The sequence below is a fragment of the Marmota flaviventris genome, chromosome 4 (assembly GCF_047511675.1).
Source record: "Marmota flaviventris isolate mMarFla1 chromosome 4, mMarFla1.hap1, whole genome shotgun sequence".
Taxonomy (NCBI): Eukaryota; Metazoa; Chordata; class Mammalia; order Rodentia; family Sciuridae; genus Marmota; species Marmota flaviventris.
Window position 1 is genome coordinate 16,234,076 of NC_092501.1, and position 25,495 is coordinate 16,259,570.

The window sequence follows — 25,495 nt, forward strand, 5'->3', positions numbered from 1 at the left end:
TGATTTTTGTTTTAAGCTTTGGAGTATAGTATGTTAAGGACTGAAGGAAGTCAAATAAAATGAGCAGATGGATATAAGTTGAAAGTAAGTGATAACGTTGACTGAACTTTTTCTCAGGAGCATTTTGGAAAGTATATATATCTGGGTGTGTGTATGTATATGTAGATAGCTATATCTATCTATCTCTCCCTAACTGTTACAGCATTGAATATTTTAAAAGTTTGGCTTGCCCCAAACAAACTAGTACAATTCAGTTTATTGTTTTCTGATCATAAGAATTTTGCTACATGTTTAAAATGAAAAATTCTGAAAACACAGAAAAGTACAAAGAAAAAGATAAAAGTCATTTGCTATCTTAAAACGTTCTTAAGGTGGTCTGTAAGTGAGTGGCTACCATCGTTCTTGGTCAGTGAAGGTAGTCTCTGATCAACAATTTAATACACAGTTCTGCATATATTTATTGAATGCCCAGTGTTACTTTCCTTCAGTTCCTTTGGGATCATCATGACTCCAGTATTTGACTCGGGTTTCCCCACTGGTGCATAAGGCTTCACCCTGCTCTCTCTCTTGCTGACAGTTGGAGCAGTAGGATGTGGTTGGGTCTAACGCAGTGTTCTGGACATCAGAGCACACGCATAGCAAAGGATAGTCTATAGGATGAAAGGAGATGGGAAACAGAGGAATGTCAGCCTCTTTTTCCCCAGAAGTGTCATTGGGTTGACTTACTCATCTCACCTCAATGAAGCCAAAGTTAAAGTTGGCCATCACCAAAGTTACTTTCTCTTTTACCTGCAAATATTACCTGAGACACTTGCCAATTAAGAGTACTTCATTAAACACCTCCAGTGTGTGCTTGTGCAGCAGAGTTCTAGAAATCATGCCTAATAAATAGCACAAACAAAACAAGATCAAAGCCTACGATTTTGTTATCCCATTATAACATGACCTGAGACTACATTTTTCCATAGAAGACTCTGGATCTAACTGTACACCTGAAATATAGCTAGCCCACTTGGGACATCTGATACAAGAATTAACTTAGACTGAATGAGGGGTGTTGCTTTTAGAGATAGGTACTAAACTGGCAGGGCATGAGCCACAAGCAGGCTTCAGGAGTATTTTTTGTTTGGTTTGGTTTTTGGCTACACATATTTTTAAAAAATTGAAGTTGTGACTAGGGGAATTCATATTTTCATCTTTTCTTGAAAAGTCTGAAAAGCCTGGGAAAAGAAGTCCCACTTTCTGCATGGTGGCAGTTGTCTGGGACTGAATGGTGGCTGTTCCCGGAGTGTGACTTAATCTCTTTGACCTTTCCTTCCTGGCTCTGGTGTGAATTTGAGTTCATTGTCCCTAATGTGGGGACTTTAGTGTTCAGGAAGTTTGGGGGAAATCCATTTGCAAGAGCATTTGTGTCCTGTCTGTCTGATAGCATTAAAAGTGGTGAAATAACTATGAAATGCATGGGCCCTTAATTAGAGAGCATTCCCTTTAGATGGATTTTATAAACACTAATAGAATTAAAATGAGACTCTATATTTAGCGAAGAAACCCTTCAGAATGTAGATTGGAGCAATGGCCAGGCATTTGTGATGTTGCAAAGATGTGATTAATCATGGAGACTATTAATTATGTCCTGCAGAGAAAAGTAATTGTACTCTGTGACATACTTAATGCAGAATTATCGGGAAGGAAGATGCCATTTAAAAAATATAGTTTTCATGACATTTTATCATGCATAATTCTGAATTCTAATAGACTCCATTATGAGTTGATAAGTTTTCACTCTGAATTAATGCATTAGGAAGTCACAGTACTGTAATCTCATTAATAGTTGACTTTGAAATGACTTTGTATTTCCTAGTTTTTCCTATGCACTCAGGACACAAACTTTTCTCCTTGAATCATGGAATAAAAAGTATAAAGAGGTGCTATCCTTGACTCCAAATCCAACAAAAAAAAACACTCTGAGGCCCAGTGTATTTTTCCTAGATCCTGTTCTAGAGGTTAACTTGTAAGTCATCCGTTTTTACATGGAACACATTTCCCTGTCTAAAGCAATACTAGCTCTGGCTATGGGGAACCTCTCATCCATATACCAGGTGAACAGTCCAAGCACACTAGCTTTGGCAAACCAGGTTTCTAGTGCATAGATTAAGAGCCACGCCTGGGATTCAAATCCAAGCTCTGACATTAGTAAGTCACCTGAGGTCTCTGTGCCTTAGTTTGCACATTATAAGGTAGGGATGATAGTAGTGCCTACTGTTAGGGTGGTTGGGAGAATTAAATAAGTTATGTGTGAGAGACTTGGAGCACTGCCGGGGACACAGTGAGTGTCCTGGTGTTGGTCATGACAGACAAGAATGAAGGGAGTACAGACCAGGGAAGACAATGGCATACGAGCAGCAGCCAGCAGACCCAAAGTGGCCATTAGGTCTATTTCATTTGCATCCCTGAATTTTAAAAATATTAAATTGTTTTCCAGCATTTAAAACTGCAGGATTTTTCATGATAATATGTATTTCTGGCTTCTTTGGAATAATTGGAATGTCCCACAGATATTGGTGGCCTTCAGGCTGCAACTCCCCGACATGGGCTACCATCTCAGGGAGGCAGCACCCAGAGATAGCAACAGGTGGACAAAAGGACAAAGACATAAGGCTGTAGTGTAGATAGACAGGAGATGGGCTGGGGCCCCTGTGAAGGGCAGAGCCAGCTGCCGAGAGCAGACGGGTGGCCATGACTGCAGGTCCAAGCAGAGATGGCAGTAGACAGTGGGGACACAGTAAGGGGTGTGGGGTTCCTAGGCAGGATGCAGCCCCACAGCAGCTGCCATCTACTGTGGGATCCTGGGTGGGGTTGGGGGCTTCAGGGAATACACCAGAGATGTGCAATGTGCCTGGGGGAAGTTTGGTGGTGATCAGCCCCACAAGCCAAGCCAGGGCCTAGCAGGCTCAGGGCCCTGACCTGGAGCCTATGGGCAGATAGGCTCAAGTGTCTCGAGGGACTGTGTCATTTAGGGTCCTGGAAGCAAGGACCCATCAGCAATACCTACGTGCTCACTCTGCACAGGCATCTGTGACAGTTGAAGGAATGAATGAATGAACAAGTGGACGGGTGGGAGGGACCAGGAAGGTGTAAGGGAAGAAGGGCAGGGTTAGGGATGAGTTGACTTCTTCTTTTACCTGGATTTCCAGCTAGCCTGCGTGTGCAATTACTCAAAAGAGTCCTTAACCATCCAAACCTACCCTCATTTCTTTCACCCCAGATCTCCTTCCTACTAAATAGGCTTTGGGGCCTCCTGCTCCGCTCAGCTCAGCACATCCTGCCCCCCCCCCCACCACCTGCTTTAAGCTGCACACCTGGGCCTTTACTCCCCGGCTCCAGTTCCCTTTGCCTGGGAGGTGCATCTTGGTCAGGTGTGTTTGGAGGAAGACATGATTGGATGAATACGGTTTCATATGCAAATAGCTAATAACCCTTCACTCTCTAAAAAGCAATTTGCATTCTCAAAAGAGAAAATTCACTAGTCCCAAATATCTTGAAATGGGAAGCCTGGTGCTGGAAATCCCGCCTCCTCCCCTTCTGAACTCACTGCTTCCATTGAAGTGCTGAGCTAAGAGCAGTTTTCTTGGGAACGCTCACCAAGTGGAAGTGAGGGCCAGGCAGGGGCTGGTGCACAGCTGCAGTCACCCTAGGCTGTCCCTGTGAGGGGCCACTGATGCTCCTTTGCTTCCCACTCAGAGACGTGTATGGGCATGGGTGGACTTGTTTTCTTTCATTTTCCTTTTAAACATCCCTTTTTTGTGAGGAATAAGACCTACAGAAAAGCATAGCAAGTGCAGACATTCACCTTGAATTTTTATAAAGTGACCGTGTGCAGATCTTCCTTGAGAATAAGCCCAGGAATCGCATTATCGGGACATGGAAATGTGTATTTGCCAAAATGCCATACCGTTTTCCAAAGCTATTGTGCCAATCTGCACGTCTGTCTGTGGCATTATGGGGGTTTCTGTAGCACCACGTCCTTGCCAACACTTGATGTTCTCAGCAATTTTAATTTTCTCTCTTCAGGTGGGTGTGGAAGTATATCCTGTTGTGATTTTAGTGTGCATATCTCAGGTTCATAACGTGGACAAGCAGCTCTTCCTGTGTCCACTGGCCAGTGAGTGGGCCTCTCTTTTGAGTGTGCTATTTTCCTGTCTGTTGGCTCAGGATGTCTGTTGGTGTCCAGTTGAAATCTTTGGTTCTTTTTCTAATAATTTGAGAATCACCAATTGGTTGGGTTGGGGAAGGGACTTAAGCAAATCTTAGAGAAGAAAAAGAAAAAAACCAAGTGACATCTCTCTGTGCCCGTTTTTTATCTAGGTCAACTACAGGCAAAGCATCGACAAGCTGAAGTACAGCTCTGTGACCAATACTCCGCAGATTGTTCAGGCCAAAATCAATGCCCAGCAACTGAGCCACGTAAGTCACCTGCCCCAGCCCGGCTGGATGTGGGGGTCTTGTGATCACTGTGAGGCCTCTGAACATCTAACTCCCAAAGATTTGACTTTTAATAACAGCATCATGTCTTATTATGGCCACGAAATGATCCCCCTCAAAAAATTTTTATTATGGAAAATTTCAAATGCATTCAAAAGAGAATAACATAATGAATCCTCATGTACCTGATCCTCAGATTCAGCAAGTACCCACTCATGCCACATCCTGCTTCATCTATAGACCCACCCACACACCCCCCTATTATTTTGAAGAAAATAACTTAATCATAAATATTTTACATATGTGAATCTTTAAAAGATGAAAAAGTTTAAACATGTTTATACCATTTTAATACATCACACCAAAACAACAAACAAGACGTCCTAACAATAATCCTTAATGTCACCAGTGTCCAAAGTTCAGAGTTAGTTTTTGTTCAAGACTACATCTTAAATGATGCTGTGTCCTTCCTTAAGGAATCACACACCTGGCTAGCTTGTGTGTGTGTGTGTGTGTGTGTGTGTGTGTGTCTGTGTGTCTGTGTGTTTTAAGATGGCTCTTTCTTCAGATGAGCATTTGGTAATTTCTTACTGAGGATCTACCCTACATACGGCAAAATGTTCAGCACCACAGCAAGTTACAAACATTAGTTTCATACCTTCAAGGGCTTGTAAAGGGAGTTGGTGAAGTTGTCGCAGGGGTCTCTTTTTTAAACACACAATTTTGAGTGTGCCTTTGAGTTGTTTATGTTTTCAATCGGCCCCTTCTATCTATTAATTAGAAACACTCCCCAGATTACAAGCTTCTTTGTAAAATGCCTTTTCCAGAAATTCTTTCCTAGTGATGGATCTCAGGGGAAAGTGGGAAAGAGTGTCTCCCCCAAAGTTCTCCTTTTGCCCATACAAAAAACCTGCAGCCGTGTTTTCAATCCCTCAGGTGAATTACCGCGCTGACTATGAGAAAAACAAGTTGAATTACACACTGCCGCAGGATGTGCCTCAGCTGGTGAAGGCCAGAACTAACGCTGAACTCTTCAGTGAGGTGAGCAGACAATGGGGAGGACACAGAGGGGGACGTGGGTGGATGTGAACGTGAAGGAGCTGGCATGGTCCAATAGCAGGGAACCTTCTATTCCTAAGAGAGGTTCGTCAAAGGCATCCATTGCATTTTAATTTTGAACTTTGCCATCTTGTGGCATCCATTCACTAGGGACGAATTGGTCAGAGCAACTCAATTCTCATTACCCGAGCACATGTATGGCCTGTGAGAACACTGTACAACCATCATCAGCACCATCATCGCCATCACCCTGGTGACTTCTGACTGGTGACTTGCTGTGTGAACAAAACACAGACTTCAAGAACAATCTTAATTGCTAGAGTCTTGCAGAGTCACTGGTGGGCTGTTATTAGGCTTCTCCTTCCAGATTGGATTTGTGGGACAGGAGAAAATAACCCCAGAACTAATGTTTTTTTGAAAACCAGTTCTATACTGGAGCAGCTGGTATGATGTGACATGATAGGATACAGAGTCAGCATAACCCTCAGGAGCTGTTGTAGGGACACAGTTGTTGGCATGGGCTTTGAGATTTGGTAGACCTGGGTTTTAGATGTAGGTACAGCCAGTTTTTACCTGGGTGACCCTAGGTGAGTTCTTTAATTTCTCTGAGCCTCGAAGACCTAATGAGAAGATTTGCAATTAGTGAGTTAATGCATTTAGGTCAGCACCAGCAAACCATAGCTGCTGTTACCATGGCAATATCAATACCTTCTATGTCAAGGGCACTTGGCCAGGTCAGCATTTGTTACCGTATACCATATCTAAGTCATTCTCACAGCACCTCTGAGAAAGAGGAGATGGTATTCTTTTTTTTTGTAAATGGTAAAATCAAAGCCCAAAGATGTAATTACCCGTAGTCACATGACCAAGAAATAATAGAGCTTTGTCCTGAACTGTCCATGTGGCCCTCTAGCTAAGGAATCAATGAACTGTGTTAATAGTTATTATTACTATTTTTATAATAGCACCCAAGGACTCTGGCCTGTAAGTTGTTAAAGAAACCTTCTTTCCTTAAAGAAAAATTGTCTTCAACTTTTGGGAGGACTGTAGGTAGCAATTCCTGCTCACCTGTGTTTTTGTTTGTTAGGTTAAGTACAAAGAAGGCTGGGAGAAGACAAAGGGGAAAGGATTTGAGATGAAGCTGGATGCCATGTCTCTGTTGGCCGCCAAAGCCTCGGGGGAGCTTGCTAGCAATGTAGGTTTTCTCTCATTAACTCAGAAATGGATAAGGAATGGTTCCAATAACGTGTCAGTGGTCCTGCTGAAAAAAAAATAATGACTGTTAACATTGTAAACATCGCAGTACTTTAATCTTCTTCTGGATCCACGGAAGACGGGGAGGTGTTTTCTCAGAATAGTTCTCCTTGCATTTGTTAACCGAGCCCCTTGGATGGCAAGGTTTCTCTCTCACTCACAGTCGTCTTTCTTTTTTCTCTCAAGATTAAATACAAAGAAGAATATGAGAAAACAAAAGGCAAAGCCATGGGAACAACCGACTCGAAGCTTCTGCACTCCCTGCAGGTGGCCAAGATGAGCAGCGAGGTAGATTCCCTTTCCACCCCCACCCCCCCAGCCCTTTACCTAAAGTTATGTTACTTTCAAAGTTTTTCCTGGCAACTTCACCTGGTCATTTAGGATAGCACCAGCAAACCGTATTTTTGATTTCTTATTATTATTGATTTCTGCCTGCAACTCTTTTCTTTCCTGACTTGTGTAAGAGGTTTGCTCGCTTTCTTTATTTTAGTGAGCATGCTCTTCTTTTAAAGTAGAGGAAGAGTGTAGCCTAACCGTGACAGCCTCTGCCGATCAAGGTACAGAGGTGTTTGGCCACAGTTATTTAATCCACACAGGTTTACCAAGCAGTTACTATGGGCAAAACACTTATGAGACACTGGGAGCTCCTAATGAGTTTCTCCCTCATGGAGCTTAGTTCTGCTGGGAAAGTGGCTTAGTCTATTTTTTTTTTTTTTTTTTTTTTGCTATAATAGAATATGTGAGACTGGAAATTTATAGAGAAGGAGGTGGTTTATTCAAGACTGCATTTGGTGAAGGCCTCATGTAGCATCACCGAGGTGGGAAAAGTGGGCAGGCAAGAGAGTACCTGCAACAGGGAGAACACAAGTGTGGCCTTGCTCTTCATAGCACATTGTTTTTTTTTAAGTGCTCAAAAATCTATTAATCAGATAAGCATAGTTATAAGTATCAGTACATATTTTATAAATATTAATATAAAATATGAATTGCAGAATACAGCATGCTAGTCTATATAATAATCTCTGATGTTTATATCACAATGTAGTAGCCCATTCTTGTGATGACTAGTCCGGTCCCATGAGGGGGAGAACCAGCTCCCTACTGAGACACAGTGTCTTCTCATGTGGCTCCCCTCCACATGACCCAAACACCTACCACCAAGCCCCACTTCCCCACTGCCTCATTGAGGGATTAAGCCTCCAAATGTGTTTTGGTGATGGGAAACCATGTTCAAATCTAGCAGGGAGCTAGGCAGTAAGCATCTCACTCATTGTGGTGATGTTCTGGAAGAATCCTGCAATCACAACATACATGGTATTCAAAGTGTTTACCAAACAACCAGGACATCCCAGGCTCCAACCAATAAGAATGATACTTCTTGTGGCTGGAGATTAACCATGATAAATATCACTTACCAAAGGGCAAGTTGGGGGGATCCTTTGGGGAAGGAGAGTGTGGCTAGAAGGGACACACCTAGTTCCTAATAGAGTCTTCCCTGCCAACACTGAGCAGGCAGAAAGGGCCCACAAGCCCTTTGAGTTCCTGCTCTATGACCACTGCTCAAAGCTGCAAAGCCAGCTTATGCAGCTCTGAAGGTACAGGTGGACATAATTACCCGACAAAGCCCTTAAGAGGTCATGACTTAGCTGGGCACATGGCACACGCCTGTAATCCCAGTCGTTCAGGAGGCTGTGACAGGAGGATCGTGAGTTGAAAGCCAGCCTGAGCAAGGCACTAAGCAACTCAGTGAGACCCTGTCTCTAATAAAATACAAAATAGGGGCTGGGGTTGTGGCTCAGTAGTTGAGTGCCCCTGAGTTCCATCCCTGGTGTATCCCTCCCATCCTGACAAAAAGAGGTCATGATTTGAATGGAATATGTGCATTGGCCTCTGGGTTGCCTCTGGATGTGTCTACAGAGCAAGCCCTGTGAAATGCAGTCATGAAGCATAAAGAGGCATGGAGAATTTCGCTTAGTTTAGACAGAGAATGAATTGGTATTCTTATGCAGTTGGAGCCACTGAGGGTCATAAAGATGGTATCTTGCCCAAAGTCATAGGTAGTCAGGATAGAGATTAGACCCCAGAGCTCGTGCTAGCTGGCCTACCTCCTTCTACTCCAGCACCCTACCTTCCCCACCACATGCCATACTCATCTCTCACCTCCATCACTATGATCACCACCAACACCGCCACCATAATTACCACCACACTACCATCATCACCTCCATCATCACCACCATTACCACCAAGCTCTTTATTACCACCATCACCACCAGACCACCATTCTCACCATTGCCACCATCATCATCATACCAGGATCCCCATCACCATCATCATGGCAACCATTACCACCATGAACCACTATCATCACCCTCAGGACCACCATCTTCACTATCATGGCAACCATTGTCACCATCATCAGCATCATTACCACCATCATCAGACATCATCATGGCCACCCTCATCACCAACATCATCATTGCATCATTACTGCATCTCGTCACTGTCATCCTCATCATTTACATTTATCATGTGTTTGCTGTGTGACAGTCCCTGGACTAAGCACATTTCTGCTCCTCTTTCATATACTTATTACAACCGTTTCAAGGAAAGTGAGCCCTCAGGGAGGTGACATACCTTTCCAGAGGTTTCCCAGCTGGTAAAGGACAGATCAGGCTTGAGCTCAGGCTTGACTGGCTCTGAAGCCCAAGCTTTGTAATTGTGCTTCTGCAGATAGAGTGCCCTCCTGGAGCAGCCAGGTAAAAAGAGTTAAGATCCATAATCGAGAGGTATCCCAGAGACAGGTGGAGCCACAGCAGCCTGCAACACTGGCTTACAGAGCTAAGCTCTGGGTCAGAGCTTTCTTACAGATGGGTGGCATTGAAGGTACCCATTCCTCCTGAAAGCCTGGGAATCTTGTGTTTTCACATCACTTCTGCAAGAGCAGCCTTTAGGTAATGGGCCTTGCTTTGGTACACCCCAGGTTGAATACAAGAAAGGCTTTGAAGAGAGTAAGACCCACTTTCACCTGCCCATGGATATGGTAAACATCAGGCATGCTAAGAAGGCCCAAGCTCTTGCCAGTGACCTGGATTACAGGAAGAAGCTGCATGAATACACCGTGCTGCCTGAAGACATGAAGACTCAGTGGGCCAAGAAAGCCTACGGGCTCCAGAGCGAGGTGAGCCCTCCCTCACTGGCAGCTGTGTCCACATCTCACAACTAGATACACTCTCCGTTTGAACTTGTGCATGAGACTATTACATAACTCAGAGGACTAGGAGGAACTTCTGGAGATGTTGGGCTCAGGGAGGACAGGAAGGAGGCCGAATCATGACAGCACAGACTCAGGTGTGATGGATGGAGGTGTGGGGCTCAGAGCCAATGGGGAAAGTTAAGATGTGTTGGCACAAGCAAAGGGGAAACAAATCTTGGAAATTTAGCAGGTTGACAAAGAAGGTCCTTGGTTAAAATATATGAGAACTGGTCTTTAAAAATTTATTAAAATTTTTTTGAATTTATTAAAATTCTTTTGGATTTAAATTTTTAAGAAGCCTACAATTTATCCAAAGAGTAATTTCAAATTTTTAAAAATTTTTTAAAATTTATATTTGTTCTTTTTAGTTATACACGGCAGTAGCATCTATTTTGATATATTTTTTGTAAGCATGGAATATATATTAATTCTAATTGGGATGGAGAAATGGCCTTTCTGTTAAGGTTGTGGTGTTTGAACACTTAAGTAGGACAGGATATTCTTACTACGAGGCAGGCCCAATGGCTTTACCTCCCAAGCAGAGAGGAGGGGGCATAAGGGAGGAGGGGGCAGTTCTTCTGGGAGAAAAAAATGCAGCATCGAGAGCTTCCTGACTCTTGCACCAAATTTGTCCTGTCTGCACCTGTGTCTGTGCTGAGAGCCGGTGGTGTTTCTCTTGCAGCTACAGTACAAGTCCGACCTGGCGTGGATGAAGGGAGTCGGGTGGCTGACTGAGGGCAGTCTCAATTTGGAACAGGCCAAGAAGGCTGGACAACTGGTCAGCGAGGTAACCTGAGCTCATGCGCCTGGCTTTCAGTCGTTCTCAGCCCAAGTCACCGAGAGTGACCTTAGCGTCTGATTCCTCCTCCTCACCCCAAGCTTTTATTTTAGATGTGATTCATGGGAGAGTACTTCTTCATTTTACATTTGCAGCACATTCTGAACTAACTTTCTACACCCTTAAACTTCCTGGAGAGGGATTTTTAAGAAGCCTACAATTATCCAAAGAGTAACTTCATACAGAAAGATTGTGTAGGTTGAGCATCCCTAGGCTAAAAGCCTGAAATCTGAAATGCGCCCAAATCCAAAAGTTTTTAAGCACTAACATGATGCCCCAAGTAGTAAATTCCACACCATGAGACTTTGTTTCACATATAAAATTATTTAAAATATTGTGTACTCTGGGGCATAGTGGTGCATACCTGTAATTCCAGCAACTCAGGAGCCCAAGGCAAGATTATTATAAGTTGGAGGCCAGCCTCAACAACTTAGTGGGACCCTGTCTCAAAATCCCCTGGATACATTCTCCAGTAACACATACACACACACACACAAAAAAATTATATAAAATTACATTGAGACTATGTGGATGAGGTATATGTGAAACATAAATGATTTTTTTTTGTTTAGATCTGGGTCCCATTCCCATGATACCTCTTTATGTCCATGTGAATATTCCAAAATCCAAAAACATCTGAAATCCAGAAAAGGCATTTTGGATTAAGGGAAACTCAACTGGTAATGTTTTTCTTGTGTGAGGAGGATGTGATTGCTTCTGAATCAGAGTCTGATAATTGCAGTGAGCATTCTTTTTATGCCTGGGCCTTAACTGCCTTGCCGACTTCAGACACGTCACTCACCATCCTGACCCCTTTTTCCTGGTATTAAAATGAGAAGGTTGAACAGGACAGTCCCCAAGGGCCCTGGAGCCCTAAGCCTGTGCATCTCTTTATGCCACGGAATGGCAGCAGGCAGAAGAGGACTTTGGAAGGACATTTAATTTGGAAGTGTGACTATTTCAGGAACTTTGTTTGGGATCTTCAAAAGGGATTCTTGTCTCAGTGCCAGGAAGGCTGAGTCGGCATATCTCTTGCAAATGATAATAATAGTGATCAAATAGGTACCATTATGGACTGATGATAATTGTCTAATCACTGGTGCATTTGATTGACCACTTTGAGTGCATTAATGCAAACTGCTATTTATAGGTTACGACTGTCCTATATGGGTAGATATGGTGATACTATTAATATTACCATTTTATGTATGAGTAAAGTGAGACTTGAGTCAAACTTTAGGTGAGTAGCAACCTGGGGTTTGTACCCAGCTTGGGAGACCTAGTGCCCTAACTGTTGTCCACTAGGCAACAGGTAATGTTGCCAAAAGCGTATTTTGTCATTTATTCTTACCTTTCCACTGCCCTTCTCTCAGACAAAGACATTTAGGGCCAGTCTGTATAAATAAGGAAGGTAGAAAGAGAGAAATAATCCTTTGGGGTTCCCACTTCCTAGCTTCCTGGAGACTCGCTCATTTCCAGGTGGAACAATGAAAGCCTGTTCTGTCTTGGATAGGGGTGCAGTCTGGAAGGGGACCCAGGCAGTGGGTCCTTTATCCTCAGGAACATCAATTTCTATCTCACTTCTTGCGCTGGCTACAGATTTTTAAGCTGTTTGGGGCCAAGAGGATTTTTCCCCTTCACTTTTTTTTATATGGCAGAACAGATTTTTGCCTCCTTAGAAAGTAGTTAGTAAGTAAATTTGAGCAAGGCAGAGTCTGGGGTGACTGGAAATGTCAACAATGGAAGAGCAATGTGACATCACATGGTGAGGGGGTTTTCCTATTCTACACAGTGAAACAAGGAAGGAAAATTTGAAGACTCTTTAGCATATTTTCTTTAGACCCCTTTTTATATAAAAGGGAGGAAATTTGGAGCTCCCAGGGTTCCAATCAGTATTTTGGGTCCAGTTGTTCTATAATGCCCTTGCTAACGTCACTGAGAGTTTGGTGGCCCCGGGCTGTGAGCTCATCTCTAGTGTCCCCACCACCATGTGAAGCTATTGCTACAACCTGCCATCCTCAGAGGCCACCTTTCCCTCCACTTTGGCAGTTCCGGTGGAAAATCCAGAGGAACTAATTAATCTTCAGGAAAGACGAGACGTTCCCACAGGGGGACAGAATTAGCACATTTGACAATTTGCCAATTAATCTGTGGCTGTGAGACGGGGACACGATGAGAACAAGACCTCCGTGATCCGGGAGATGAGACACTGTGAGGGTGAATCCCACCTGAGCACCAGCCTTCTGCTTGTGGCCCCTGGTATTCCTCCTTTCTGTAGCCAGTGTTTCTTGGACAATCGTAGTGACAACGATGACAGTGGCAATAGCGAGGTTCTAAACGCATGTGCCAAGGACTTGGCTCACATGGGAGGAATAGCACAGAAGCTGCTGCTCCACCCCAGAGAGAAGGAGCTTCTGTTGTCCCTGTGGTATAGTCAGAGCCCGGTGGGCGAAGGTCTGTAGGGACACGCCCCGTGCCAGGGAGCTGATAAGAGACACAGGGGAGGTTTGAACCCAGGTCCTTATGGTTGCAAAAGCCAAGTATCTTCCACTTAACCCTCCTATGTCAGAGCTAGATTTATAAAATGCAAATACTTGGTTGCACACAGTGAATTACAGTCTCTGCCACAGGAAAAACTAAAGTTCCCTCCCAGTAATAGCCATGAAAACACCAGCGCAGGCCGACTTGGGGCCATGTGGTCCTGCTGGAGCTTCAGGACCAACTAGAACATTCTTCCCAGGGAAACGCTTGGGTCACAGAAAGTGTGTGCACACACATGTGCTGTGTGCATGGTGGTGGGGGGCAGCCCAATCATAATGCTGTGGAGTCCTGTTCCTTTTAGAAAAACTACCGGCAGAGGGTTGATGAGCTGAAGTTCACCAGTGTGACCGATAGTGCGCAGATGGAGCACGCCAAGAAGAGCCAGGAGCTGCAGAGCGGGGTGAGTCCCGGGCTGCCCTCTCTCCACCAGGCTGCTGTGTCATGGGCCTGGGAGTCTTCAGGGACAACAGCAGGTGCTGCCCAGGCACGACCCAGGAACCAAAGGACCTTCCCCTTAAACAGGCTGGACCCGGCTTTCCTCAGGCTTCCAGGCTGCATCTGGGAACTGGCCACTGGTCCCTGCTGCTTTGCTCACCCCCCTTCTCCCCCAAGTGTTAGAGATGGGTGCAGGACTGTGACCCTTTTCTGCCTTCAGTATTCCGTCTTTCTTTCTTCTTTCTCTTTCTTCTCTCATAAAAGACTATAAATCTTGGAGAAGGACATTTGCCTGTGGGATGTGTGCCGGTCACTCTCATTTGACCTCAAATATGGGCGGCAGAACAGTGAGGCGCCATGTACACTATTTACAGATTAGTGTCCAGCACTGAGTAGATGCCCTCTTCCCTACAGCCTGGCCAGACCCTCTCTAGTTTTCCATCCTAAAGGTCCAGGTCCCCCTGCTGTAAAGGATGCTATCAATGTCACCCGGTCGGTGGAAAGCCACTGTTTGGAAACTCAACTCCAGGGTGGGGGAAGGGAGAGAGAAAGAGCAACAGTGCTGAGTTTTCCGTGGAGGAGAAGTTCACTCCTACTGTCCTTTTGGTCACTGCTCCCTTCCTGGTATCAGTGCCTCCCCATGCATCAAGGTCATGGAGGCACAGAGGGCAGAGTGCTCCTTATCTCTCCCTCCCTCCTGTGCTAATCTGACCCCCTGGTGGGGTATTCTGTATGGCCATGCACAGTGTAAATGACAACAGCTTGGGGAGGTCAGTGGCTTCTGGGGAACAAAGGTATGAAAGTAGAAACCTTGGAGAGGTTTGCAGGTTGGGCCCTAATTTAAACCTAATTTACTCTATTCTGCCACCTAGTGTCTGGCCTGGTGGTTTGTTTCTCTTTACATTGTTTTTGTTTTTAATTGTAGAATATTTGTACCTACTTTTGTGGTACAGTATTGTAATTTGATATATGTGTACTGTTTCAGGCAGCTTTTTGCTGCTGTGACCAAAAGACTTGACAAGAACAGTTTTAGAGGAGGAAAAGTTTATTCGGGGATCACAGCTTCAGTGATGTCAGTCCACAGAGGGTCAACTCCATTGCCCTGGGCTGGAGATGAGGCAGAACACTATGGTGGACGGGTGTGGTGGAAGAAAGCCGCTCAGGACTTGGTGGACAAGAAGCAAAGAGAGACTAAGCTCAACTCACTAGGGACAAAATATATACCCCAAAGGCATGTTCCCAGTGACCCACCTCATCCAGCCACACCCCACCTGCCTGTGGTTACCACCCAGTTAATCCATTCAAGTGGATTAAAGCACTGAGTAGATAAAGCTCGAATGACCAAATCATTTCACTTCTAAACTTTCTTGCATTGTCTTACACATGAGCTTTTGGAGGATACCTCATCTCTAAACCATAACATGTACAATGTGTAATGATCAAATCAGGGTAATTAACATTTCCATCTCCTTAAATATTATCATTCCTTGTTAGCAAGGTCATGTTGGGAATTTTCAAACTCTTCTCTAGTTATTTGGAAATATATAATTAATTGTCCTAGACCATACTTACACTTGTGTATACAACCTTAGAACTACCCTGTGCCATCTGTATTGTGGGACCCATTACCCATCCTCTATCTTCCCTTCCTAGCCTCTACCCTTCCTGGCCTCCAGTGACCTCTGTTCTACTCTCTATGTGAGCTGCTGGTTTTAGTCCCTACAGATGAGTGACGTCATGTGTACTTGTCTCTGTGTCTGGCTTCACTTGGCGCAGTGTCCCCCAGTTTCCCACCTGCTGCAGCAGTTGTAATGCCTTTCCCATCACCCCCACCTGCTTCTGACCCAGTGCTCTCTCCCAACAGGTGGCCTACAAGGCAGAGAACCAGCAGTCTATCCACCAGTACACCATCAGCAAAGACGAGCCTCTCTTCCTACAGGCCCGGGCCAACGCTGCTCACCTCAGCGAGGTACTGCGGGGGGCGTGGGCAGCCATGGGCTCTGCTTCTTGTGCCTTTAGCCACGCAGCCCACCAGCCACATTGGTGGTGTCTGTGTCAACAGAGGTGACTGACATGGGGTGGTTCTAAACGTTGCTCCCTAGCACGTCTGGTTCCTGGGCCATGTTCCTGGGGAGGGGCTGGCGACCTTCCCTAGCGATGAGCTGGTGGCGGACTTGAGGCTCTGGGTGGATCCTGGGGTCACAGGGAGTGGTTATTCCAGGGGTTGAAGTTGAGTAGTGGCAGAGGGAGTGGGAAGAGCTCAGAAGTTGACCCTAAATTGCTTGGGTTTAATCCCTGATCTTTCTCTGTCCCAGGGATTTGACCTTGGACAAATTATTTTTTATTGTTGTTCTTTATTATAATTATTCAGTCATACTAACTGTCCAATTAGTGGGCTTCACTGTGACATTTTCCCTTACATGTGTCTGTCCTGCTTGATTGGGGCCGCCCTCCCAGGTGCCCACTCTTGCCCTCCTCTCCCCGCAGGTCCACTTCTTCTGTCCTATAGCCCATCTTCTGTTTTCTGTTGTCTGGATTTTTTTTTTTTTTTCAGTTTCCACATAGGAGAGGAAATGTGCGATACTTATCTTTCTGTGTCTGCCTGTCTTACTTAACATGATAACCTCCAGTTCCATACGTTTTGGACAAATTCTTTACTTTGAGTTGTCCCAGGAGTGGAACGAGGCTAGCCTTTCCTTGCTGGTTTTCATGAGGGTTCACTGGGCAGATATGCATCAGGCACTTGGAGGAGCATGCGCAGTGGTTGCCCTCAGGTGGGAGAGTATCCGGAGTCCTGTCTCCCCTGCCTCTCTGTCTTCTAAGGAGGGTCTACTCTTAGCTCTCCATGCAGCTCCCAGGGCTTTGGGGTTCTGATCTGGGGATAGGTGGTGGCGAGGATTGGAAGGAGAAACAAATGCTAAATTGATTCCCACACAGAAAGGGAGGGGGGCTTCCCCAAAACAGACCTGGAAACCGGGAGGTGGGTGTAGAACAGGGAACAGGAGGAAGGAAAGGCCCAGTGGATGGAGAAAGGGTACAGCCAGAGCCCTGCCGCTGGGGGCACGTGGACAGACATAGAGGACAGATTTCCCCCAAATTCTGTGTCGCGCAATGCTGCTCTGCCTGTGGCCTGTCTTTGGGGGCTTCACATATTCCTGATATGTTCAAGGCTTCTGGAGTTTAATGTCTTCTGATTGAAGCCCTGTGTGCCGAGGGGTCTTCGGCCACCAGCAAGGAGGCCTGCGTGTGTTCAGGCTGTGTGAGCCTGGGGCTTTCGGTTTCCAGGGAAGATGTGATTGCGGTTTCCTTGTTAGCAAGGTCATTTCAGAGTCTGGAGAAGCCCTCTCACAGAGGATGATCTCTTGTCTCCTAAATCCCCCAGAAACGGTACAAGAGCAGCTGGGAAAACCAGAAGGCAAGAGGGTTTGAGCTGAGTCTTGATTCCTTGACCTTCCTGGCAGCCAAAGCCAAGAGGGACCTGGCGAGCGAGGTGAGTCAGCCCCCAGAGTGTGGGGGAGTGTGGGGTCCTGCTGCCTAATGTCTGGGAGGGTCTCAAGGAACTGGGGCAGGTTCTTTATCCTCATAAGCCCCAGAGTTCTTATGTGTAAAGGGGGATAATAACCAGCATGGCTACCCTTGCTAGTTCCCTGGGAAAGCACTTACTGGGCCTCTGTGTTGGTAAGTGGTAACTTAGTAATAGTACTAGTAAGAGCAAGAATCCAAGGTCCTCACTTTACAGATGTCCAGAGATGGTCTGTATCTTTCTAATGTGATTTATGATGTTCTATTTCTAAATCTGCTGTAGCCATGGTTAAAAATATAGGCTCTAACCAGGTGCAGTGGTGCACACCTGTAATCCCAGTGGTTTGGGAGACTCAGGCAGGAGGATCTCGAATTCAAAGCCAGACTCAGCAACGGTGAGGCGCTAAGCAACTCAGTGAGACCCTGTCTCTAAATAAAATACAAAATAGGGCTGGGGATGTGGCTCAGTGGTCAAGTGCTCCTGAGTTCAATCCCTGGAACCAAAAAAAGAAACAGAATATAGGCTCTGATGTCAGACCTTGGCTACAACCACAGCTCTGTCACCTCTCAGCACTGTTATTTTGGGCAGATTGTTTAACCCTTCAGTAATTAACTTTCTGGTAAACAGGTAATTGCAAAATGGTCAGGTGGAAATGAAATGAATTGATGTGTATTTATTTATTTGGTACTGGGGATTGAACCCAGGGGCACTTAACTTTTGAGCCATATCCCCAGCCCTTTTGATATTTTATTTTGAGACAGGGTCTTGCTAAGTTGCTTAGTGCCCTGCTAAGTTGCAGTGAAGCTGGCTTTGAACTTGTGATTCTCCTGCCTCTGCCTCCTGCGCCACTGGGATTACAGGCATGTGCCACTGCATCCAGGGATGTGTTGTTTTATAGTCCAATGTCATCTGTTATGAGCCTGATGGGAGATAAGGTGTTTGGGTCAGAGCATAAGTCAAACTCTGCTTCCTCCATCATGGAAGTCTTGCTTTAAAAACAAAACAAAACAAAACAAAAAAAACACCAGTTGAGCCAGTGGCTTGGTCACATGGTTGGTTTTCACTCTGACATGAGCTCCTTACCTTGTAGTCAGCAAGCAACATTTTGCAAACCAGTTTGTGGATGCACTTTGAGTGGCACCTGGTTACCCCATGCCTGGCTCAGTGAGTGTGCAATAAATAGCGGCAGATGTTGATGATGTTGCAGGCAAGAGATCAGGGTGGAGCCCAGGTCTCCTAATGGAGTAGCAAAAATGTTGAAAACAGTGCCACATAGCATAGTGCTACGGTTGCCCAAGCATTTCCCATTGACTCTTCTTCTGGTTCTCTCTGCCCCTGGCCTAGTGAATTCTTCAGTTTTCAGGAAACATACTCTTTTTAATTCCCATATTCCATGAGCTCCTTTCTTAAATACCAGTTATATGTTGCCTATTCCATGTCTTTTTCATTTCATGACTGCTTTTTAAAAACAATGATCTCACTCTCTAAAAAGATTTAGGGGTGGGGGTATAGCTCAGTGGTGAAGCACTTGCCTAACTTCTATGTCTGAAAAAGAAAAGAATTTAAAAAAAATTTAAGATTATTTTTGTGGGGGAAAAAATAAACCCAGGCCATTTAAAAATAAATCCCGAAAGAATGATCTCAAATTATTAGAGAGGAGTTGGAATTTCATAAGAAAATTGGTAAAAGACTGATAATAGCTGAGCATTCAGCATTCAGGAAGCTGCCAGAGCTTTTGGGCAGCCAAGGTAAAAAAAAAATAGAATTAATGGGTAATAATATTTTATCTCCTCATTTGATGAAAGGAAATATATCAGTTGTCCAAATTCTAATTCTTTTAGGATTATGTCAAAGGCTTTGTTCTAACTCACATGCCTCCAGTTAGAATCTGAACAGCTCCTGGAGGGGATTCTCACGTCTTGCTGCTCTGCTGCCCTCATGTAGGTGAAGTACAAGGAGGACTATGAGAAGTCCAGAGGGAAGCTCATCGGGGCCAAGGGTGCACAGGGGGATTCTCAAATGAGCCACTCGCTGCAAATGTCCAAACTGCAGAGCGAATTGGAGTACAAAAAGGGCTTTGAAGACACCAAGTCCCAGTGCCACGTCTCCCTGGACATGATCCACCTGGCGCACGCCCGCCAGGCTCAGCACTTAGCCACAGACATAGGCTACAGGACAGTGTCCCATCACTTCACAGCGTTGCCCACGGACATGAAGGTGGAGTGGGCCAAGAAGGCATATGGCTTGCAGAGTGATGTAAGCTCTATGTGTGTGTGTGCACGTGGGTGCTAGTGCTGGTGCAAGTGTGTCCCCCACACGCTTCAAGACAAGGTGATGCTATGGGATGCCTGTTTCTGGCTCCCTAAGTGGAAACACCTTAGCTTCCTGCTGGTTTAACCTTTATAGAAATTATGCCCATTTTAAATTCCGCACTAATAGAAAATCACAGAGCTACTTGTTCCTTCTTGGATTCTGATCTACATACGTCTTCCAGGTTTCTTTTGACCACTAGGGAAAATGTATTTGTGACATTCTTAGCTGTGGTTGGCTAAGGGAGAGTGTCACTATGGCTCCTCAGTTTGGGAATGACCAGATGGCCAGCCTTCAAAAACCTTCTCCTTCCCCCTTATGACCCACCGGGTGCTGTTTTCTTTCTGTCTTTAGTAGGCTCTTGTGCAAGAATGTGGGTGAGTGGAAAAGGCGGGTCAGCTGTAGCCAGACTGTTCCATACATGTGTGTGCTCATGTGTTTGTGTGTGTGAGTGTGTGTACTCACACTTTTTTTTTCCGGGCAAGACTGTTTCATGATCCACAGATGATAGGCTAGTTGGGAGAAGTGTCCATTTAAATAACTGTCCATTAAAAGTACTCCTTCAATGGCAAGTAAAGAAACGAGAAACATCTTCCTCCTGCCCCCTACCATGGTGGAGGGCAGGAATTGGCACCGTGGGAAGCCTCGGATGTCTTGTGAAATTCCCTCCAATAGCTCCCGCCTGAGTTCTGTTATGAATTCTCATTTATTTCTCCCCTTCGTGTCATTTTAAACAAGAAAACTGGAAGTGCAGACAATGAGGATGCGCTTCTTTCCGAGGTAGACCTGAGTCCCCGTAATGAGGGCCAAGGTGGGTTTGGTCCCTCCTGCTCTACCCCCAGGAGTGTGGGTGGGGCCTAAAGCCCAGCTCCACAGGGAGGGCTCCAATTAAAGAGGAAATTAATTTACATTTGGAAGCCCTACCTGTGACTGTGCAGAAATGGATAAGACAAGAGTGGCATATGATTTGACTCAGCTGGCACCAAGAGGACATCGGGAGCCGTTAATAGCCCTTTAAATGTCTGTGCACCAACAATGGCCTGCCTTTTTTTTTTCTTCCTTTCTTTCTTTCTTTTTTTTTTTTTTTCTCTCTCTCCTTTGTCAGAACCAATACAGGGCAGATGTGAAGTGGATGAAAGGCACGGGCTGGGTCGCCACCGGGTCATTAAATGTGGAGCAGGCAAAGAAGGCAGGAGAACTCATTAGCGAGGTGAGATTTCCTGACAGCGTGTACCAGGCCTGGCTGCATTAGGCGTGCGGCGTTTCTGTATAAAATTAAAATAATTTCCACTCAAAAGGCAAAGAAGAAGGCAAAGCCACATGAAAGGCCTCCGAACCCGGACTAGGGCTGGTAATTAGAGGGAAACCACATACCAAACACACACCAGTGGGGGCCCATAGAGCCCCAGCAAAAACAAAGTGGGTGACAAATGACATTATGAATAATAATGACAATCAAAAGGAGCTCAATTGCTACCCACCAACTTACCTTTTTAATGAAGCAGCACAGGAGAGATGATGAAAAGATACATTTATTGCACCCAGAAAGCGCTTTGTGTGACTTTACGCCCGTTTTCCTTCTCTCTTTCGGCCACAGTGTAAACAGTTTTTGAATATTCACGTGGTGTCCGACGTGGTGACATGGTTGTTGCTTTCTTGTGAGAGTAGATTAGATTCTACTGAATTTAAATCTCACTCCTGCCAACTTATAGCCACCCTGGCTGGACCCGAGGGCATTCCTGCTTATAAAAAGAGCCATTTCACCACCTTTCAGGACGGTTCATTGAGCAGCAATTTTAAAGACTTAGCACGGTTGACGCTTTGCTAACTCCGTGCTGTGGGGAGCTGCCTGTGTCTCTCTCAGGGTGTTTAGCAGCATCTCTGGACCCCAGATTCCCATAGCGCCTTCTGCCTCACTGTGACAACCAAAGAGGTCTTAAACATGGGCAGATGTCCTCCAGGAGACAGAATTGCCACTGGACTGGGTGCCCCCGGCCAGTCATCCATGGCTCCTGCTCACACAGAGGCCCCCCATCAAACCACCCACCCGGCCCTCTTCATGTCTGTTTGGGGAGGGGCTTGCTCAGGAGGCAGGTGAGCATTCGACTAACTTCAGGGTACTCTGATCTTTCTGGATTTTTCTGGGCATCACAATGGCCACATCCCTTAAATGCTCAAGCTTTGGCAATGAGCATCCTGGGACGTTGTTTTGAGGAGACTTTCTTACTAAACGCACAGTCCACACAGAGGGACACCCATGCTGGTTTTTCAAGCACACCTGCTCCGCATTGATACTTTCCCAGGGGAGAGCATTCTAGTTACATGACACACAGCAGGGTTGATTTCAAAAGTGGCCTCACCCAGATCAGCGTAGGGACCTTATTCAATAACACCTGAGGCTCAGAAGGTCCTCAGATCTCAGTGGGGACAGTACTGCCCTAAGTTGTTCTGTAAAATTAAGGAGAGACCCTCTCAGGCAGATGAACCTGAAAAACTTAGAGGAACAAACATTTGGGTTTGATGATTCATGATCCTTACCTCTCAATTTGGGGCCTACTCATAAAAGGAAACGAAGAGTAAAGACCACCATCTGCATAACTTGCCTTCAAAGTAATTCTGGTATGAGTCTAAGTCTGGCAGCCAAGAAATCTTTTGGGAACCATTTATCCCTTGGTGATTTAATTTATGACATCATTTTGCAAACTTTCTCAAGGAATTTGGTTATCTTTCTTAATGTCTTTGTTTCATACCAGTCCTCAAACTTCAGGGAGAAAGGGAAGACATCACTCAACAATCTTTCCCAACTATCTCACTTCAGGCCACCATGTTTTTAAGTTACTGTTCCCTTGAGTTGACTTCTTAACTGTCAGGGTGCCAGGCATTGTTGAAAGAGCCACAGGTGGGCATGCATGCATACACACCCACACCCCCACCTGCACACAGACCCTCCACATGCCTATGGTGTAAAGCAAGAGTCAGATAACCTTTTCTGCAAAGGACCAGAGAGGACCAGATAGTAAATATTCTTAGCCCAGCAGGTTTTATGGACTCTTTCACAACTAGCTGAAAAATGACCATATGCAATACATAGGTGAATGATCATGGTTGTGTTCCAATAAAACTTTATTTACAAAAATGGGTAATGGGCTACATTTGACTGCATCTAATACGACTTAGCACCATACACAAAAGCCCAACTAGGATAAATAAAGGGATATTTATTAAATAATTATTTGATTTGGGAAAACAAACGACACAGTCCTATTAAAATAGCAACTATTTCAGTGCCTGGGAAGAATACTTTGATTAAAGGAAAAAGGAATTAATTTAAGCATGATTTTCAAAATTGGGTTCTAAGGCCTTTGCCAGCATGTGAATTTTTTTTTTTTTGTTCCAGTGTCTCTTAATTTATGTGGTGACTCATTCCAATCATAGCACCCTTTTCTTATTTAATATTTTAAAGAATTATTACACATGCTAACCGAACCAGCCTCTTAAGTTATTGGCTAGTGTACGTTCCCTGACTGTTAAATGCCAGGGTTTTGACTGTGATAATGTGTGCCAAGTCCTTTTATGGAAAGAAAATAGAAAGCTTCAATGGATAAGTAACTATGAACGCTCTCAGAGCCAAACTAAGATATGTAAACAACTGCGACATAGTATTTGAAGCCTATAAAAGGAATCCTTTCCTAAGTGTGGATCCTACAGTTTTTTTACTGGTATAACCTAATTTTGAGATGTTGTCTTTGCACCAGGTAGAAATACTTTAATGTTAATTGACATGAGGTTATTCTTAAATTGAAACAAATATTAACCTGAAGGCACCTAGGATATAAAGATGGAGGAAGCAGAATAATAATTATGTTCACAAATTCACTCTAATCTCAAGCAACCTATGATTTTCTCTTTCAAATGGCATGAAAGAGCAGCACAAAATTCACAGCTTTGATCTTTTCCTGCTCAACAGAAGAAGTACCGTCAGCATCCAGATGCTTTGAAGTTTACCAGTATTAAAGACACTCCGGAGATGGTCCAGGCCAGAATTAGTTATACCCAAGCAGTGGATGTAAGTGATAATGTATATACATTATGACTCTAAGAGTGGGCCCTTCTTTCAACAGTGCGATTGAAGCGGAGGGGATCTTGGGCTTGCTCCTTCTGTCGTCCTAAGGATGAAGGAGCTCCTTGTCCTTTGCTGAGGCTCCCCTTAGCGGGGGTGCTTCCTCATTAGGATGCAAACGGGGCGTTCCTGCACTTAGGATGCCAAGTGGGGCTCCGCACCCCACTGCCCCAAGATGCTCTCCTTCCTGCCCATTTGCATGTCTTGAAGATTCCGTGATGAGTCCTCCCTCCCTCCTTTGTTTGAAAGTGTTATTTTTCAGAAGGGAACTTGGGGTGAGATTCTTGCTAATTGGAATACCGAAGCCATGCTTAGGGGTCTATAGGACCCAAGGAAAGGAATAGTTCTGTTTCCCAGACTTTGAAAACGATTTGAATCTGATTTATGGACATTAGCCTGGCTTTCAAGCCATTTCCCATATTCCCTTTATAATGTGGAACCAAGGTTTGACCCTTTGCCCTCTCAGTGCTGGGTTCACAAGAGACTAAACAGAATGCCAAGTTCCTATAAAAATTCACTTTGGGACATGGATTAGCTCTGGCCAATTCAATTGAGAGGAGCCCATGGCTCTTTGGGTAAAGCAGAGCTACATTTTAAATTTCTTCAAATCGTTCAACTTGCCACATGGAAAATTCCCAAACCTCGTGGGTAGGGGTTTTAAAATTCTCTCCCTTGCGTCCCAGCATATCATTCCGGCTGTGCCTTATTTGACAGGAATTCTGAAATGGGCCGGGCGCTTGTCAGAATAGGCAGTGGGATGATTTCCAAGCTTATGGGCTCAGGAATTTATAATTTCTTGTTAATCAGCCCATCAAAATCAAATTGAATTCTGAGAAACACAGATGGTCAAATAGGAATTTCTTCTGAGAAAAACAATACTTGCTTCCTCCTTACCCTAATCACCTCTAGGGGGCACTGCTGTGATACGCAGGAACTTGGACACAGCAGCTAAGATTTGGGATGGAAAACCCTGGCTTAGAAACTTTCTCTGGTTACTGATGCCAACTCCTCATGTCATTGCAAACTACAAGGATATCAGAAGCCAAAATCAGAGCTATGGGTTAAAAGAGCCCCATACCCACCCAGGGGAGGTTTATTAGGACAAGAATCCTTGAGATGGGAGAGGGGACAGGGATGGAGTCAGAGGAACCCCACAGACAGGCTTCTGCCTCCTCATGCCCTCTCGCCACTTTTAGTTAATAACCAAATCACCGGATGGAAACTGGACTTCGTTTTCTTGTTTGCACTCACCTCAGAGGTGTGCTAGGAGTGGCGTATTCACAGAGGGGAAATATTCTGAGCTGTCATATTCTGAGCTGGAAAGTAGAATTGGGGAGAGAATGATGTGCACGTTGCCATGTCAGCTATAAATCTGGGTGCAGGCAGGGTGCCCGCGATCCTGTGTCCATGAGGACATGGTAGCTACAGCACCTTGGTCTCCTGGAGTGCAATGTGCCCAATGCATGGGGAGGCTCTGGGTTTAATGCAAACCCTCTCTCCATCCACAGAGGCTGTACCGGGAACAAGGAGAGAACATAAAGCATCATTACACGCAGACCACAGACCTGCCTGAGGTCCTGCTGGCCAAGCTGAATGCCATGAACATCAGCGAGGTGAGGTTGACCTGAACCACTAGGGACACTGGTTTCCATGATGCAAGTCAGGGTACCTTCATGG

At 45.0% G+C, this 25,495-nt stretch overlaps 1 protein-coding gene across 1 annotated transcript in view; it reads left to right on the forward strand.

Annotated features, from left to right (window-relative positions):
* Nrap (nebulin related anchoring protein) overlaps positions 1–25,495 on the forward strand; it is a 70,797-nt gene that overhangs the window by 20,340 nt on the left and 24,962 nt on the right. The window contains exons 14-26 of the mRNA XM_071610889.1: positions 4,366–4,464; positions 5,419–5,523; positions 6,629–6,736; positions 6,982–7,083; positions 9,779–9,976; positions 10,734–10,838; positions 13,732–13,830; positions 15,730–15,834; positions 17,248–17,355; positions 19,333–19,644; positions 20,804–20,908; positions 23,666–23,764; positions 25,327–25,431. Coding sequence (XP_071466990.1) covers positions 4,366–4,464; positions 5,419–5,523; positions 6,629–6,736; positions 6,982–7,083; positions 9,779–9,976; positions 10,734–10,838; positions 13,732–13,830; positions 15,730–15,834; positions 17,248–17,355; positions 19,333–19,644; positions 20,804–20,908; positions 23,666–23,764; positions 25,327–25,431 — 1,650 coding nt within the window. The remainder of the gene's footprint in view (positions 1–4,365; positions 4,465–5,418; positions 5,524–6,628; positions 6,737–6,981; positions 7,084–9,778; positions 9,977–10,733; positions 10,839–13,731; positions 13,831–15,729; positions 15,835–17,247; positions 17,356–19,332; positions 19,645–20,803; positions 20,909–23,665; positions 23,765–25,326; positions 25,432–25,495) is intronic.